At 28.4% G+C, this 19,393-nt stretch overlaps 2 protein-coding genes across 4 annotated transcripts; one reads left to right on the forward strand and one right to left on the reverse strand.

The window, feature by feature from the left end:
• Positions 1–1,055: 1,055 nt before the first annotated feature.
• Positions 1,056–19,393, reverse strand: LOC111034715 (pecanex-like protein 1). Of its 3 annotated transcripts, none has more exons than XM_022316048.1 (30): positions 19,178–19,393; positions 17,787–18,001; positions 17,527–17,714; positions 16,543–16,631; positions 16,391–16,480; positions 16,193–16,329; positions 16,014–16,116; positions 15,678–15,944; positions 15,255–15,353; positions 15,084–15,173; positions 14,859–14,966; positions 14,636–14,743; positions 13,885–14,005; positions 11,881–12,111; positions 11,229–11,330; positions 9,834–11,152; positions 9,584–9,750; positions 9,064–9,228; positions 8,652–8,957; positions 8,427–8,583; positions 7,935–8,330; positions 7,444–7,637; positions 7,125–7,355; positions 6,047–6,162; positions 5,839–5,986; positions 5,619–5,770; positions 4,360–4,713; positions 3,927–4,296; positions 3,709–3,849; positions 1,056–1,389 (listed from the first exon to the last, which is right to left on the reverse strand). In XM_022316048.1, exons 2-30 carry the CDS (start codon positions 17,937–17,939, stop codon positions 1,246–1,248), a joined length of 6,246 nt encoding a protein of 2,081 aa, XP_022171740.1. In that variant the 5' UTR covers positions 17,940–18,001; positions 19,178–19,393; the 3' UTR covers positions 1,056–1,245. The 3 variants fall into 3 exon arrangements, with proteins under 3 accessions (XP_022171740.1, XP_022171741.1, XP_022171742.1); XM_022316049.1 differs by lacking the exon at positions 19,178–19,393 and adding an exon at positions 18,168–18,226; XM_022316050.1 differs by lacking the exon at positions 15,084–15,173.
• LOC111034716 lies at positions 1,396–3,225 on the forward strand. Its single transcript, XM_022316051.1, has 2 exons — positions 1,396–2,926; positions 3,062–3,225. Exons 1-2 carry the CDS (start codon positions 2,628–2,630, stop codon positions 3,069–3,071), a joined length of 309 nt encoding a protein of 102 aa, XP_022171743.1. The 5' UTR covers positions 1,396–2,627; the 3' UTR covers positions 3,072–3,225.

Genomic DNA, 19,393 nt, shown 5'->3' on the forward strand with positions numbered 1-19,393 from the left:
GAGATTCTACTCACAACATTTGGACATTCACATAAACATTTTTAAATTTTCAAACATTAATGTTTAGAACATTCTCGTATAATATTCTAAAACTTCAGATATATATTATGCAGATAAACAAATCTGAAGTTAAGGTTGTTTGTAGGATTTAAAGTAAACATAATATTATTAATATTATTAAGAGGACGCCACATCCACATGTGTTATTGCATTTGTTATTTACATTATAAGATGTACAGACAATTTAAAATTTTAAAATACTCATAACTCACTTAAAATTATGATATAATAAAGTCTTAAAGATGTCCTAGATAATAATCTAACTTTTAAATTTTATAAGGGTCATCTTATTCTAATTATATACATTTCAGATTAAAATCTATATATTATTGTGAACGTAAAATTTGCCAGGTTGTAAGTTTGTAAGACAAATACAACACATTCGTGTATGGCGTCCTCTAAAGATGTTCAAATCATTTTTCGTTATCAAAATTCATAAAATGTTTGATTTTAGAACCTAACGCTTGAAAATTGAATGCATGATTCCTTGTATAAGTTGACATAACTGAAAAAATAAGCTTAACGTACAGCCAAATGATCATTACAAGTTATATATGGGAATTGTCTTCATACAGGTGGCTATTGTCCACTATTCCAAAAATTGATGAGTGCAATTGACCTAGATTCAATAGTGTTAGGTACTTAGGTAAATATCATGTCATGTTGATGAAACCATGGAACATAATATATAAATGACCACTAAAATATAATTGAAATATACACTTATTAAAATAAATTTATTATAATAGTTATTCATATATAGTTTGTTCAAATATGTATGTTAACAACAAATATTTTGCATCACAAAATGATCATTTAAACGAGGAACATTTTTATCTAACGTTTAAAATTTACATCATTTTCATCTAATATTTACAAAACAAAATACACATATATATATATATATATATATATAGGTATATATAAAAAAAAACAATAAAAATACAAAATTACATTAAAAAGATTTTTAAATATTGTATATAACATGTACTAGCGTTTTTTTCCCGAGAAAATTGTTGTAGGACACAATATACACTTGTACGTTTACAAGGAGACAGAATACTTTTTTCGTAGTATCGAGGAAGACTAATGCTATTACCAAGCAAGTGTGCTTGTAACATTTGAGTTTTAAAATTACCTCCAAAACAAATCAGTCAAATAATGTAAGCCATACACCAAAAATGTTCAAGCAACTTCAGCTCCTAAATCTAATATACCGGCTTCAGCTATAGGCACGTAACGTTCGTCAATCTTGAGCAGTACTATAGTTTTATCAACGTGAGATCTCTTTGATAAGTCACGGTGATTTGGAACCCATTGATGCACCACCTTAATTTGTAAAAAACAAGTTTTAATAAACAATCTATATCTAAAAAATTATATTTATCATATACTTCAATGTTATAAGAAAATGAAATACTCTTTAGTTAATAATACATTTTTTTCAAATGAGAATAGTTTAATCTTCAAACGGCCAAGTCAAGTTTTACACCAGAATTTAACCCATATACAGCAGGTCACACATGAATTTTATCGATAAAATTTGAAAACTGAATTTTGTTGTTTATTTATGCGGTCTCCATTGGTTATACCAAAGGAAAAATCAGCTAGTTAATATTTGTCAATTTGACTGTCACTGGCAAGAAAATCTTTTATTCAAAATAACATTCTGTAGAAATACACCAAGCACAGCCATACATATCTATCCATAAAGCAAAGTATACTGAGACACCAACTTGCTCGCAATCTGAGGTATAGTTTTATACTCAAACGGAAATACACCAAGCTATATATTTCATTTATATTTGTTCATTTTTACCCTGGGTCAGTGCCGCAACTACCGGGGGTGCAGGGGGTGCATTGCACCCCCAGCAGAGAATTTAGAGGGCCCCAAAGGGGCCCTCTTTAAATAATTGAAAAAGACTTAAAATTATTACATAGTAAATTAGAAAATAATATAGATAATAATATGTGTCTAATGTCTATACTCTATAAATAAAATATATATTATGTTCTGTTGCAACAATCATGTTACCAGTTAAAGCAGAATCAGTAATAGTTTATTTTTAATAAACCAGGAATATATCAATTAGTTAAAATTATTATAGTACCTATTCTAGAAATTTAAAAATTTTTTTTTTTAATTTGCATATGATTAGTTGGTGAATTGGATTTAAAGTTGGAGTTTCCAACAGATAGAGGACATTTTCAAAATATCACAATCAGTTCTAATTTGAAAAAACAAATTCTATCATATGGTCCTTGCAAACCGTCAATAAACTTTCCTTCGGACATAATTTTTAGTGATGAAAATGAAACTATGAAATCTAGCAGACACTTTTTTATCATTAGTTGATACTGCTTTATTTCAACTCGAAGATCGTTTTAAAGGACTTAAAGTAGTATCAAATACTTTTAATTTTTTATTGCCACCAAATATAATAAAATTAAATGAAGCAGAAATAGTAAAATCATGCTATGATTTTATTCAGTTTTACAAAACTGACGTAACTTCCGATTTAACTAGTCAAGTTCTATCTTTAAAGGAATTTATAAAAAACACTGATATGAAAACAATTAAAGAATTATGTTTATATTTAATAGAAAACGACCTATCATCTTTGTATAGTGAAGTTGTTACATCTTGTATTATATTTTTAAGTTTACCAGTGACTGTAGCATCGGCCGAACGGTCATTTTCTAAACTTAAACTGATTAAAAACTATTTAAGAAACTCGATATCTCAAGACCAACTAACAAACACAAGTATATTAAATATAGAAAGAGCTCGCACTGAAGAACTTGATGTAGAAAAATTAATTATTGACTTTGCCAATCAAAAAAGCAGAAAAAAAAAATTTTTAAAGTAATTTTAATATTATAAATAAGTTATTATTTTTGTAATGTAAATGTTTTTATCTAATGTAAATTTGTATTTTTTTAGTTAAAAATAAATTTAAATTGTGGTGGATACTTAACGTTTATATACACATTATTTTAGATTACCATAAAAACAACGGAAACGTAGGAATTCGTGTACTCGCAGAAAAGTTTCAAGTTGGAAAAACACAGATCGCGGATATTGTTTCTAACACAGAAGAAATTTATAAAGCGTGGGTTGAAAATGGAAATGAAGAACGAAAATTAACGAAACTAAGAAAATGTGAAGGCAGTGTGATTGATAAAGAACTTTTGGTAAAAATGTAATGATAAATATTAAATAATAATTTTTGATTTTGATTGTAAAAATATACTTTAAATAATAATATGTAATTCGTAAAAATATAAAAATGTAATAACTTACAATAAATAATAAGTAAAAACATTACATATATGTATATTTACATACATAGTACATTATTATACAAATAAATTTCAAAAATGTATCCCCTCTGAATAACGGACACCTCCGAATAACGGACAAAATGTTGGTGACCAAGAGTGTCCGCTATTCAGAGGTTTCACTGTATATAAATATATTTTTTATGAAAAAATGTTGTAAAATGTTGGTAAGTAAGGGGCCCTATTATTTGGTATTGCACCTCGGCCCTATTAACCTTAGTTGCGGCACTGCCCTGGGTGATGTTGGGTAATATAGATAGCCAATTATTAATATAAACATATTATAGTACAAATGCAATGCATTACCAATCCTTCCATTCCCTTTTCTGGTAACCAATCTTTCCAATGACTCCGACCACCCCTTATTCGCATTTTTTCATCTGGCCAAACAACATCTATTCTACGGCCCAAGTTTATAGCATCGTACACTTGCAATGGATCCAGAATCTATTAAACATTAAAGTTTTAACATTGATGAGTCATAAATTGTTAAGAACATTGTGAACACTATTTAATAATCCTACCAAAACTTTGTGATGCATCGGAGAATTATCATTAGGATTGCTGTCGACAGATGCTTGAGGTGAACTGGTGATTGGTGACTGTGACGATGATAACAGTCCTGCCAAGTTGGCCAAACCAGCAGAACTTGGTTTGCCAGCTACATTAGCAGTACTACCTCTAGTACCACCACTTCTGCTGCTGATGCTACCACCTACTCCACTTCCACTTCCACTCATTTCAATTGACTGACTTCCTGGTGTTCTGGTGCCATATCCGGAATGCCTATTAAACTGTGTCATAGCGTACACACCCTCATGTCCGAATCCACCTTCATCGTGTGACTGTAATGAACTTCCACTGGAACAACCCTCAACACATCTACTTTTTAATCTAAATGGAAAACAAAAATATAAGTAATAAAATTTAATATTTAAATAGTTATATTAAACTTACCTTGACCATACTCTAATGATAGATTTTTTTATCTTTCCCAAGCTTATTGATCCGCCTACAAGTGATGATAATTGTTCGTTGGTTTCAGCATAAGAAGTAGTTAATGGTGAAACAAAAATTGGATAACCAATAGGTTGGTCACACGATGAATTTATTATGTTTCGTAGAGCTTGTTTGGCATTTTGAATACTACCACGTTCAGGATTACGATTCCTAAGGTAAACTAATTCCTGTTGTTGCCCTGCCCAAAGACCACGAACACATTCGCGGTTTATTTTTATAACACGGAAACTTAAAAACCGTTTGTTCAACATAATTACTTTATACTCATCGGAACCTTCATCCATTATATGCCTATTAAATAAAATAGTTTAGTTTAATATACGTAAATTCAAAAAATAAACGACACTTAAATAATAATAATAATAAAATATATGTATGGTACGGATTGGTTTAAGATTCGCTCGGGCCACACCACTCTAGTTAATTTAGTTAATTCGGTTTTAGTTAAGTAAGTTAATATGGCCAAGCTAAAATGGCAAATGTGAACAAGGACTAGTGTATTTTTTTATTTTTTGTTTTGAAGTATTGATAAAAATGTTTACTTCTGTCTGGAAAATCAGGCCGGCAGACCGGGAATTGAACCCAGTCATCAACTCTTGAACCTCACTCTTCCATTGAGCTACCCAACCGCACACACTTAAGACATAGAGTCCCCCCCCCCTTTTCCCCTAAACATAATTTACAAAAATGTTTTGAACTTTTCTTGCAATCAGTTATTATTCTATCTTTATAACTGAATGGTACCTGGATATAAATATATGATCAATGAGATCTTAAAGATATTGAATATTAAATCAATATTCGATAAACGTGTACTTAGCATTAAGTTAACAGTGCTGGCACCTGGCTAAGAAAAGAGATTGTCATTAACTTTAACCTTATATAGGTAAGACAAAGTGCATGTCATTCAAAAACTTATCACAAGTGATATGCCAAGGTTTATTAGAATTTTGGTTCGTTTTGATTTTGATTTTGTTTACAATTAGCAAAATAATAATTATAATTGTTATTACCAAAATACTATTTTAATTAAATATATTTTTACTATCACCTATATGTTATTATTATAATTAAGGATGGTAGACCATTTTAACATATCAATAACACATATGCATGTATAAACATTACTTAATATTTCAAAATATGACTTACACCAGAATGAAAAGAATTTGAATATTAATAAAATGTTAATTTACCTTAAAGCAAGTAATGATGGCATTCCAGACAAAACAGCATTTCTCCAAACAGGATCTCCTTCGTGTGATATCACTAAGTTTCGTTGATGGTAGCTTATAGCGTTATACAAGGCAGCTGGATCTTCATATTCATCAGGAACCATAAAATGATTCTATACACAAAAATAAGTTGGTGTATTAATTAATATATTTTTTAATATCTTAAATGAATATCACACACCTGATGAAGTTTCAACGACATCCTAATTGCTGGAGCTAATACTTTACGCATCAAGTCCATATCTGCAAATATCCACTCATCTCTTGTTGATGTTATACGGAAATCTCCTTTAAAGAGGGCATGGAGACCATAGAGGAAAAACTCGACACTAAAAAATTAATTGATACATAAATTAAAAATAATTATTAGATGATAAATGTTTACATACCTTGACATAGTAGTGTGTGATGCTAACCCTAGTGATCGTCTTCCCAGTAAGCTGAGTGCAAAGCATAATGATACCAATAAAGAATCTTTACCTTTATCAATAACAATTTTTCGAATCTGAAAATATAAAGAATAATATGCATATTTTGTTGACTCAGCCTATTTGTGATCTTGACTAAAAAATTCTTATTTATGGTTATTTAAACTTACTACTATATTATTTAGTAAACTATTTGTAATATATATGGTTAATAGAATACACGAGATGGTTTTTATGGAAAGAAAAATTGGAAAATATAGGAAAACTTAAGGCCTTTTTCCCATGAAATTGTTCTATACATTTGTTTTCTTATAAAAGATTGTCAGTGGTTATTAGTTGTTATAATGATTTTATAAAATAATTTTCATTTATAGTTTTGATATTTAGTCAATATATTTCTTACCCATGATGGTTTATCTGAACTTAATAGACTCAAAAACTACTGGAACGTTTTCAATAAAAATTATATATTTATAGATTCCTTGAGACTTGAAGAGGGTTCATAGCTCTTATTTCAACCCCTATAGGTGGCTAAAGGATAGCTCACGCATAAATTTATTTTAAAAATAAAAAATATTTTAGAATATTTGTTTTGTTTATTTACAGGGATGCCATTGGTTGTATATTATATTGATATCATAAATATTAATATTAACATTTTTTAATAAATATATTTATGGAAGAAAAAAGCCAAATCTTTGGCAAGGGCAAACCAGCTAGTACAATATAAATAAACTATAAAATATTGTCATAGAAATACATACTCTGTTCAAAATAAAATCATGACCCGGCGGCGGTCAGATGCGTTGTTAGCCACTTCCCCTACCAAGTTGACGAGTCAGACCAGTGCTTTGGAACAACTCAACGGCCGAGTCATGATATTATTTTGAACAGAGTGCAGGCTCACACTAATTATTTTGCATGCAATGATTTATTATTAAATTAAAATTTTAGACTTCCATCACTCACTCAATGATGAGGTACACTCAACAAATATTACACATCAAATAGAATTCCCTGTTTTCTTTTTAAAACTTACATTTTCTGTTTGGAAAGCACAAAATCGTATCCATTCCAAATAAAATGAACAGAAACTGTTGCGGGTAACACCACATGAAAGTAAGTCAAAGTCTTCATCAATATTTATATTAAAAACTGGGTCAAGATCCACAAAACTCTTGCTCAATGTTGGTTTTAATCCTTCTTTTATCTCATCTGACGCTAGCCATTGTTGAAGTTTTGGTGATCGTATAGCATAATATATAATACTCTAAAATAAAACACACACATAAAAATACATTTAAGTATAATAAGCTAAATACATATACGCTATTTTAATATAATTATAAGAAGATCACCTTTATATAATAGCTAACCAACACTTTTCGAAAGTCAAATACTTGTAACATTGATGAGGCATTAATATCTGATATACTATATCCTTGAACAACATATTTGGCTGCTACTACTTGCCAAGCAAGCCAACGTTGACCAAGAGCAGCATTTAAAGACAAAATGTGAGGAAAATGTCCAGGCTCGCAGCAACAACATCCTGTAATAAAATATTTGTATAGGTACTACAAATTATGCAAATAGTCATAAGCCAACCATTTGTACATAAAAATATGTAAAAAATAGTTCTACCTAGTTTTTTCTTCTATCCCCACCAACTGACATTGGCAATACCACAAAGAAACAAAGAATAAAACATGAATATATCTACATTCTACTTAGAATAAATCAGATGAACTTGTCTTCTTTATGGCCAGCTTTCAGATTAACAAGAATGTTTATTCATATATAATTCTACTTAATATTAACATTAATTGTAAGATTTTATAATACATACCATCATTGTCTTCAACACCTTCAGATATCGCTTCTACTTCTCTTTGCTGGCAATAAGTACCGCGAAACTCAAGTCCACGTATTTGAAAAGTGACCAAATTGTTTCCCATTTCAACGATGTGAACCAAACAATTCAAATAATCAGATGCTAAGACAAAACAGTCGCCTTGTGACACATTACCCCAACGGCCTAATTTAAGATCACCACAAAGAGTATGTTGTAGTAATCTGGTGAGGTGTTCATAAAATATTGAATTAAGATTATTATCATCTGCGCCAAGATTTCGTTCTAAATGTGATGACAATTTGGTGTTTGTATGATCAACTCGTCTGGTGTTATAGTCTCGCTCCCAAAACTTAATGGGCCGTACATAGGATGTTAAAAATATAGCACTCCCTAAATAAAATAATAAAAACAATAAATAACAATAAATACTTTATATGATTTACTACTTTCTATTATAATTTAGAGACTTTGTAGTTTAATATTTACCTAAAAATGGATAAAGCGGCGCTGAAATCGCTGCAGACAAAAATGCTTGAAGAAACATCATTGCAGAATGAGGAACAGAAAACGGTTGAGCAAAAGCATGAAAAGCCGAGCCCCAAGTTATTTGCCATGGTGCAATGTATGTAATGACAAATTGCAACTAAAGTAAAAAAAAAAGGTAAATTATTACTATAGAAAACAGATATAAGGCTAATTAAAATAAATTACCTTAAGTAGAAACTCATAGATTTTATCATAGGCAATAGCAGTGAGGTAGTAGTCAACAATGAAAGTTTCAGAACATTTTACATAGTCCAATTGAAAAAACAGTACTGCAAATGCTAGTATGTTATACTGGTTGGATTGTTGTGAAAATGAGCATCTCAAACATTTAAGTGCACATACTGATAAAACCAAAGAACCTAATAGAACTCCCAGTTTTGTTACAACAATTACACTGTCAGATGTCAAACAGCCAATAAACATCAGTGGATATAGAACATTTCTTTCAAAGAAACATAAGTATACATAAACCTATAATAGATATTAAAACATATTTAGTGGGCAATAATTTTTTTCGATACTTGCTCAATATAAATTGTGTAAAAATAATTTTCTAAAGAATGAATGATGACTTTACTTTTTCAAACCACATGATTTTGGCCAGTTGTTTAACCTCATATTGATTATACTCAGATGGCTTTAATATGGGATGAGCAACGCACAACCAAGGCAACTGCTTTCGCAATTGAGGTATTATATAGTGTAGAATAAATCCAATACTGAAAGTAGTACACCACATTACCTGTAAATTGTAAGCTAATTAATACAAAGTAAATCAAATAATTTTTCATTGTTCAGATTAGTATGTCTGTTATTATTATGTTTCTATAATTTATCTTAGCAGTTAGCAAGTATGGTATTGTTTTTATACATTTTGAATTTGATAATTGATATTGCTCTACTTATAGCCAACTACAAGTATATTAATTTACTTATATAGTTTAAAAAAATATATATTATTGACATGCAGGACTCGTTAAATAAAAAAATGTAAAATTTGTTATCACTTTACTGTTAAGATTAAACATGTTATATTATTTAATTTCTATTTTGCAGTATTATTTAAATTTAAAATATTGAGATTATAAATTGCTTACTGGATTTAATTCTGGTTGTAAAGCTGAGAAAATATTGCTAGAATGAATAGCAAAAACAATAAGACCAATGATTGGACAAAAAATTAAATCAGTCTTCAATCTTGCATTTATTGTATCTTGTAACTGTTTTGGCCAGTTGTCTTGAATTTCAATTTCATCATCGAATTCTAAACATATTAAAAACATTGTTATGTTGTTAGTTGTATAATTTATGATTTCTTAAACACTAGTTATTTAAAGTGATATTTACCAGACTTCAATTGTTCTTCACATTCACCTTCTTTTTGTTCAGAGCCCTTATTCTTTGATTTTTTCGTTTCTTTTTTTGGTCTAGGACATTCCACATCAGGTCTAGAAAATATATCTTCATTGGGCCACAAATATGTTTTTAGAACATTTAATATAGGAGCTGGATCACTAGAGCTGCGACTTAAGTGATAAGATATGGCAGTGAGCAATGCACAGAACAAGGAGAAAAACACATTTCTTGATGATCCAGACCAATCGTTTAATGCCACATATGCAAATCCATATAAAATAGACACAGCCAAACAACTTCTTAATACACAATATGCTGATGCTTTAAGTGAACTGGTAGCGTTACCTCCGAATAAATGTATATCAATTTGTTCCAGGGTATACATAAAAAAAGTATTAACTTGAGGCAATAATCCCAAACTAAAAGCAATTGGTAAGAATAGTAAAAAGTTTGATAAGAAATCGCGAATATTTTCTAATATATATAAAATATGCAAAGTGAATCCATAGAATTTGAGTTGGTAAAATGTCCGGCCAGAGTTTAGTTGAATGTGTGTTAGAAGAAGTATGGATGAGAACAGTATGAAGTAAACTGGACGACTATACACTACAATTTTGTTAAAACCATGTGTAGGAGATGCCACATCAGGTTGTACAGATTTCACTAATGAATACTGACAGCCAGCCATAACGAAACAGAAAACAAAAGCATGAATATCTCTGTAGAATTTAAAGTACAAGACAAGAGCACCCAATACAGCAACTGATGTAGCAAGAATAATGGTGATAAATAGTTCCAGTAATGTTGGATTACGATCAATGGCAGTTAATAACGCCAGACGATCAAAGTGAACTTTGAAACACATTTTCTTGACTGGCGTGTATAGATAATATCGTTTGGGTTTAGGAAATCCAACACTAGGATCAAGAAGATCAAAGCGCAACTGCCGTGGTATTACTGGGAACTCATCTTGATAATCTGGTCTGATATTTTCATGTTCGTGTTCCAAGCTTTCTTCAACTGGCGAAATTATTGGCGAAATGTTGAAGTGACGGTAACGCTGAGGTTGACTTTGTACCCAGTAAGGATCTTCATGTTCTAATTGTTGTTCATAATTACGAATAGGACGGGGAAATAATCTTACGGGTGAGTGATTAAAAACAAGATCATCTGTAGAATCATCCCTCCGTGACGTTGATGGCAAATTTGGGAATGGTTTAATTATTGAAGAATTATTATTTAACATAATATCTTTATTAAAAGTATAAGTCATCCAACGTCCATTTTCATCACGAAAAAAATGTACAGATCTGTAGACATGAATAAGTTGATATATTGTACATGTTCATTAATCAGTATTTAAAATAAAAGTATTTTTGTACAAACCCTTCTGATGTATCTTCAGGACAAGCAGCAAAATTGACACCATCTGCAGCTTGTAAGAATGGTGAACTATATGCTTCACGAGTTCTCATTCGATGCCTAGTACTGGGAAAATAGTTTTATTTAAAATTGTAATTATTACTAGTTTTTTAAAAGGATGTCAAGTTAGTATTTGTATTCTCTCTCAGACACAAAAACAATATATTTGTGTTCGGCAGAATCAACCTTATGTTATTAACTTCAGTATTAGAGTTAATTGACCTACTCGTACTATCAAACTTAAAGTAAAGAACATTATCTATGTTGTACGTTGGATATTTTACACTATTTAATTTGTCATACAAATTATGAATATGTAAAATATTACAATTTATTTATCATATTTCACATTAAAATAATAAAAAAGAATCAACTTACGCTTTCATAAGCATATGTTCTTAACTTTAAAGTAAATTTTTATTTTAGGCCAATTAATTCTAAATTTTAATATACACTAACAACACAAGTCTGTTTCTGCTGATCAAAAATTGGGAATGTTACACATGGGTCAAAGAGAAGAAACAAATAGTGAATAACAAACAATTTTTTAAAAAAATATTCCTTACTGGTGATGATTTTGCCAGGTTTTACTGTAACAGTAATAAAATATGTTTACCTAAATTGACGTTGTCTCAATCTACTTCTGTTTTCTACTCGGCCAGGAAAAACATCACTAATATGATCTAAAACAACTTCATTTTTCACAGTCATCAAACTTTGATTTTTCTGTTGTGTTTCAGTTGTTGGGGCGATAGCTGGTTCGGAACTTGTGGGAAGAAGGGAACTTAGTTCATTATGAGAACCAGCAGAGGAAGAAGCACCTTCATTCACATTTAATGTAGTCATTCTGTAATGTCAGTTATAACCAAATATAAATCATTTAGCTTTGCAACTATATATTTTATAAGTTAAAATATTTTATTTATTTATTTTATAACTCCTTCCAAAGAATAAATTAAACAGCTATTTACAAGTAGACAAACATCATTATATACAACAACAGATCCAACAATAACAGGAATTCGACTTTAAAATAGTGCATTAAATAAAACTTGACATCAAGCCTCTTCAAATTACTTATCATTCATATTATGCATTGGTTCTAATGTTTTTTCTTTAGTGCCTCTGTTTAGCTTAGTAGATAACTATGGTCTAAAAGTCTAATATTACCATTGCATTTCAATCAACTAATTACACTAGACATTTTTCCAAATATTACACCTTTACATAAAAGCAGATCAAAATGAAATGCTTATAATTACCAACCTATTATTATTTTAAATCAATTCACATAATTATTTGAAAAACTAGTTATAAATAAATTAAAACTAGATCTAAAATAAATTATAAATATAAACATTATAAACCAACATAGCTTCTCAGCAAGGCAGATTAACAGTCACCAACCTTTTCCAATCCATCAATTCCATTAACAAAACATGTATTTATAACAAATAAGTAGATAGAATATACAGACTTAAGCTAAGTAAATGATCAAGTTAATCACAAAATACTTTACCAAAAACTTCAATCTATAGGTCAAAAATGGAAATATTCTATCAATTGGTTCAAATACTGTTTAAGCGACAGAGGAAATTATGTAAAATCAATAAAACACTTTCTAAACCTATTCATGCAACTTTAGGATGTCCTCATCGCCGACTTTTACCAGCAAATCTATTCAATTTATACTTAAATGATTTTGTGTCTGAGAATTGTCTCATGGAATTATAAGTAGACATGAAATTAATACCTAATATACATAAGCAAGCAATCCTGATTGCAGTCATCTACAAGACGACTTCATCAATAGGTATAAAATTAATGACAGACATAGAAAGATATTCCAATAAAATTTAAAAAAAATACATTCAAAAGAAAAAGACAGTACATTCTTCTCCGTTAAAATGTGATTGAACATACATTCAATGCAAGACTTTGAAGTTATTTTAGATAGCGAGCCATATTTTAAGGAACACATATGTTATATTGTTAGCAACAAAGCTAAACAAATATCAGTACAAGACTAAAGAATTAAACTTAACTGCTTTCATGATCTTACAAACATCGTTATACTGGTGCCCAGTGTTAAATGTAGAAATTCAAAATAAGTAAAAAGTGCTAGATCAATTTTGTAAATTTGTAAGCTGTAAGCAATTTAATACAGACAAAAATACTCAGAATATCATCTTAAATTCTTTAAAAAAAAACAGAAAAATCATAAGTGATCTTATGTTACTCAACAAGTTTTTAACAAATTAATTGATTCCCTTGGCATTATTGAAAAGTTTTGTGTACCAACGAACACTTTATAACTTCAACATATTTTACACATTTCTCTTTCAAACTCTAATTCAGGATGAATTGTAAATTGAATATCAAATGAATTAAATAAATAACCTACAAAAATTGGTGCCCTTCATCTTATAGACTTATAAAGAATAATGTCATATAGACATATAAACTATATTTACGTACATTTGTTACTTCTTAAATAATAACCTTAATTTTCCAACAAGCCACCTCCAGTCATAAGAATACTTAAAAATTATAGTTATTACCTCAAGAAAATATATACATAGTTAAATTAAATACAAATTTGAAAATGTGTAGAACTCACGCATCAGGTCTACTAAGAGTGTTATTGTCAATCCATTCATCAGTAACAGTAGGATAGCTTTTAGATTCTGTACCACAATCCATATCACTTTTAATCTTGTCACATAAACATCTTCTAGATTCTGTTAAAAATATAAATATGCTGAAAATTACTGTGTAATGTATAATGGCAACAAAAGTTCAAATTGTAAGCAGCATTTTTAAAATGAATTCAGTGGGGGGGGGGGGGAGTTAAAAGCATTAAATAATGTTTGCTGAATGTTAGGTTAGAAACAATTTATGGCTAAATAAGGAATTCATTTTAAAACAAATTTTAACTTTAAAACATTTAGTATAATTTTTTATATCACAAATCAATAACTATATTGAAAAATTAAAATTGTAATGCTTTAAAATTTAAACTTATGATAATTTTACAGACATATTACAAAAAATTTTTTGGTATGGCCTCACTAAATAATAATTAAACTTAATTTAAAACAATACATTAAATTGTATTAAATACTTAAAAAAATATTGCATCAAAAATTGTATAAAATCTATTCTTGTACACCCCCTCCCCTTCAAACCGAAGTACTAGTCTGCGTGTTTTCTATAGATATCAAAATTACACACATTGGTCATTACACAGTGGGGAAATTAGGACTTGAGACGGTAGAGCTCAGTAAAATATATTCACAAGTGACTTGCATAATCTAATAGTCTAGTGGCTTGAAGTATAATTTGTATTATAGAAAAATAAATTCTATTACCATTGGATTTATTTTTATTAATTCTACGATGTCTTTTTCTATCTGAATCATTTTTAACACTTAAATGAGGAGTTGATGTGGCTTTTCTTTTTTTATTTGATTTTTTTACTGAAAAAAAAAATATCATCAAATTAATTAAAATTAATATAACTTATTAATGATACAAATTTAAATTTAAAAATAAAAGATTATTTAATAACGTGAAATATGAAATAAATCTTACCATCTTTAACAGATTTTATTTTTGGTATAGCGCCCATGTTTTCAAATCCAATTGATGTTGGAGCTTGAATTTCTTCTTTACTTCCATCTTTTGATTCGGATTTATTCCCTAAAATATTAAAGAAACTTTAAATATACATTTCGAAAAAAGGATACATAGAAATAGAGTAATAAATGATGAATGATAGAATTATAAGAGCTCCTTCGTGTGTGTCTATACACTCACTAGAATTGTTATCTTCAGAAGTAGTGGTATAGTCATCATCAGACAATGTAAAATGCCAGGGTATTGATCTATTTTTTTCCATTTTTCTTACTTAGTGCAGCATGTTAAAAATTATGATTTATATTTAAATTTAAGGAGAGATTAAAATTCAATATTAAATATAAAAATTACCTTTCATATCACTAGATTCTGATTCACTTTCCGTGTGTTCAAATAACCAATCAATACCTAATGTTTCTGGTGATTCCACTGGAGGTTTTAACTCAATTTCTAAATTAAAAAAGGGTAATACATATAGTATATTACATATAATAAATAATTATCAAAAAACTTGACAATTAGTTTAAAAATAGCAATTAAATATTCATTAAGTATGATATATTAATGAAAAATATAGAATTTTAGAGTATTTCAATATTACATACAAATTAATTACCCAAGTATGTTGATTAAAAATAAATATCTTTTATCCAAAATACAATTCAATTATATATTAAAATATATTTTCAAATAATTAATAAAGCTGTTTAAGTTTCATGAAGATATAACTAACATCAAACATGTTATTTTAAATTATCATTAGATATTCCATACCTTTAGGTTTATTTTTTTCTATGAATGCAATTTCAACATCACTTTCAGTATGAAAAATTCCTTTAACTTCGGCACATATTTTTTTCCAATTTTCTTCATGGCTATTTAACAAAGGTGATCTACTACCAGCTTCTTCATCATCATCACTATCAATTGTTGTATGCATTATTCCATGACTAGAAGAATGCTCTTCACAGTGTTCAACAATTGGGTAGTCAATATCACTTGATGTAAAAACAAGTTGGTAACTAGATGTTCTTCCTACATCTAATATTATAAATGTGTAAGATATTTACTATTCAAAAAGTAAAATTTACAGCTTATACGATTCTATACCTTTATCTTTGGTAAACGCATCACTAGATGTAGAATAGTCTGAACTAGCACACTTTGGATCTCTCTTGAATGCTAATGCATTGTTTTCATTTGGGAAGCAGTCCTAATCCAAATATATATTTAAACTATGATAATTATTCTTTTACATAGATGATACAATATTAATATTTCAAACTAACAGAAGATACTGTAATGAAGTCTTGACCTCGTTCCTCTTGAGATTTCCATATTTCTGAAAAACTTTGTAACCCTGCACGGTCATAACGTCTATTACTATTTTCTTCTACTGGTTTATCATCAATAAAATGTGGATTATCTAAATAAATATTATTATGATTACAATAAGTTAAAATAAAGTTTTACCATGGTTGACTTACTTAAACTTTTAATAGGCCAATCACAAATAATTTTTTCATGGATATGTAATCCAGAATCAGTGCTAGTAGAACTACTTTGCCTTCCCCCATCTATAAAAATTAAAAATATTAATTTAATATTTTAAGTAAATTTTTTAAATCATGGTTTGTACTTGGTTCATTTCGGTGGTATCCAGATGTTGAAGGGTCATTTCTACGGACCCCCAAATTAAGGATCTGCATTTCAATACCCTCATCTTCTCTGAAAATTTAATATAAAATTTGTTAAATTGGCATACTAAGCTTTTAGAATTTTACACCTCGACAGCAAAAATTAATAATATTTAAAATCATAACTTACATACATAAAGTACATAACTATCAAATAATATAATATCCGGTTATTCTTTTATCATGAATCGCTTAATATTTCAAAAAATATTACATGGTTTCTGGTTCATAAAAAACAAGATTTTTAAATTTTTATCCCTAGTTTTATAAGTTTTTTACTTTTTTGAATGACAATACACAGTTTTAATTTCATATTTTAATGCAGAATATTTTTCTAAGCATCGTGATTTATAATACATGAAAATTGAATTTAGGATGTGTAGTTTATAAGCTATACCTAAGTATTTAAAGTTTTATGAGTGGACCGTGTCTAAACTTTAAATACTTATAATTCATAAAGACATAAACTACACATCATACATGCAATTTAAAATGAAATCAATACTGAATGTTGTCATTTAAAAATGCAAAAATTTGAAACTTTTTCAGAATAAAAAAATTTTAAAACAATATTTTTTTTTTTACAATATTGTTTTGTAATAACTTAAAACTATGTAAGAAAAATATTCATACTTTTTGAAATAATGTGTGTTATATGTTGAATGAATCAAACGGTAAATAAAGGAAAAACATGTATACTTCTATTTATACAGAGAAATGTAATACACTAATACTATTAGTAAAAATAATGATCATGAGTGTTTAGTATTGGCGTAGTGCAACCTTGAGTCAGGACTATCATTGTATTTTAAATATTAAACACAGTAGCCAAATATAATATGCTGAAAATTGTACTCAACTCATATTTAATCAAAAAATTAATAATGAAAAATAATTAAAATTAGTTAATCTTTTTAAATAATTACTTGTTTGGTTCTCTAAGAGCAGGACGGCGACCTTCGAGTTCTGAACTTCTATTCTTTTTGGTGTCTTCAACAATGTATTCTGTCGTGTCGAACATGTGATGCAAAGACCAGTTTACAAGTTTTATGATTGTGATTATCAAACTTACAATACTTGAATACAGTATCCATATAAACATCTCTGATATATACTTCAAAACAAATTTACAAAAAGGATATTATTATATATAGTTTTATAGAGAAAAATAAAATAATTAGATTACCAAATGTATAAAAAATGGTAAACAGAGTAAAATGAGCCATAAATAAAGATGGAATGTATTGGTAAAAATGCTGTGTTTTGGTTCGTAGTACCATCCTCCTGTGAATGAAGCCCAAATGCCCTGACGCAATATGTCCCAAAACTGAGAACCCATCTTCTCCACCAGTCATTTGTGCTTTGTGTAACTTATCAACTTTGAATCCAAATATACATTTTCTAAAACATAAATGTAAATCAAAATTATAAATAATATTCTTTGGTAGGCATATCACTTTTAATCAGTTTTTGATTAAATAAAACATTTTAATAACCGCCCAACAATAATAAAAATAAAGTTTGAAAGAATATTTTGTAGAGCATAAATATAAAATGTTATATTCACATTTACTCGAGAAATTTTATCAGAAATTAGAATATCATCTTTTATGTTGTAACTTTAAACACATTACACATTAAACTTACGAGTATAATAAGTAACAACTAAGTTTATAGAACTATGCCCTATGATATAAACAGATGAAACCAATTAAATAAATAAACTAGAGACATAAAATATTGATAACAAATAAATATAATTAATAATATTTAATAACATTCATGTAATTAAGTATATTAAAAATTAAATATAATAAAATGATTTAACATATTAAGTATAACAAAGTAAACACTTTAAATAAAACAAATATTTTATGTATTACTTAAAAAAAAAATGGATCTATTGTTACTCATAGAACTTAATCATTGTCCATATAATTCTACCAAATAAACGAGTATTAGTAATTTATATCATATGATCTATTGAAGAAGCATTATTAATAGTAAATTCTTGATACATATTTATTGCATGAATTATAACAATTATGAATTATTCAATACGTATACCTAAAAACCAATACAACTGTCCTGAGTGAAAAACTTTGGTAGTCTTGAGATAGAGGTAAATATTACAAAATGGGTAATCTTACGATACATTGATATTTAAAAATCAATAATATTGTCATCAACATTAATATGTATATTTTTATATAATATTGCAGTACCTATCCATATTATATATTCAATGTTATCACTTATCAGCTATTTATTTAAAACATTTTAGATGTTTTATAAGCAATTGGGGTCTCTGTGGTCTTGAATGATAACTGTCAAATACAATTTAATAATGATTAAATTCCACTAAACTGAAGTACAACAGACTGGATCTTTAAACAGCGATCGGTTAAACCTTAAGAGACTCTGTTAAGAGTTAGTGCATTGGTTTTCTACTTGAACCCAGACGCAAAGCAGTAGGTCGATAATAATACAACATTATCTGAGCGTGGATCATTTCACATAGAAAACCACTATTTTAGATTACTTAAATTATAATACTATACTCTACATCGACCTTACGTTAGCAATCGAAACAGCACGTTCAGCAGTCGAATTCAGATCGTTGTTTCTAACAAAAAAAAAATTAATTTACAATGTAACTTGAAAAACAATGATATCAAATGTTCATAACTACTTTATTACTATAAGTTAATAGTTATAACACTTTGCTACGATGATCTCGAAAAATCACGTTTGATAACTATAAAATATATAATTTGACAAAACACCACACGA

This window comes from Myzus persicae, unplaced genomic scaffold, assembly GCF_001856785.1.
Source record: "Myzus persicae strain clone G006 unplaced genomic scaffold, MPER_G0061.0, whole genome shotgun sequence".
In the NCBI taxonomy this organism is placed as follows: Eukaryota; Metazoa; Arthropoda; class Insecta; order Hemiptera; family Aphididae; genus Myzus; species Myzus persicae.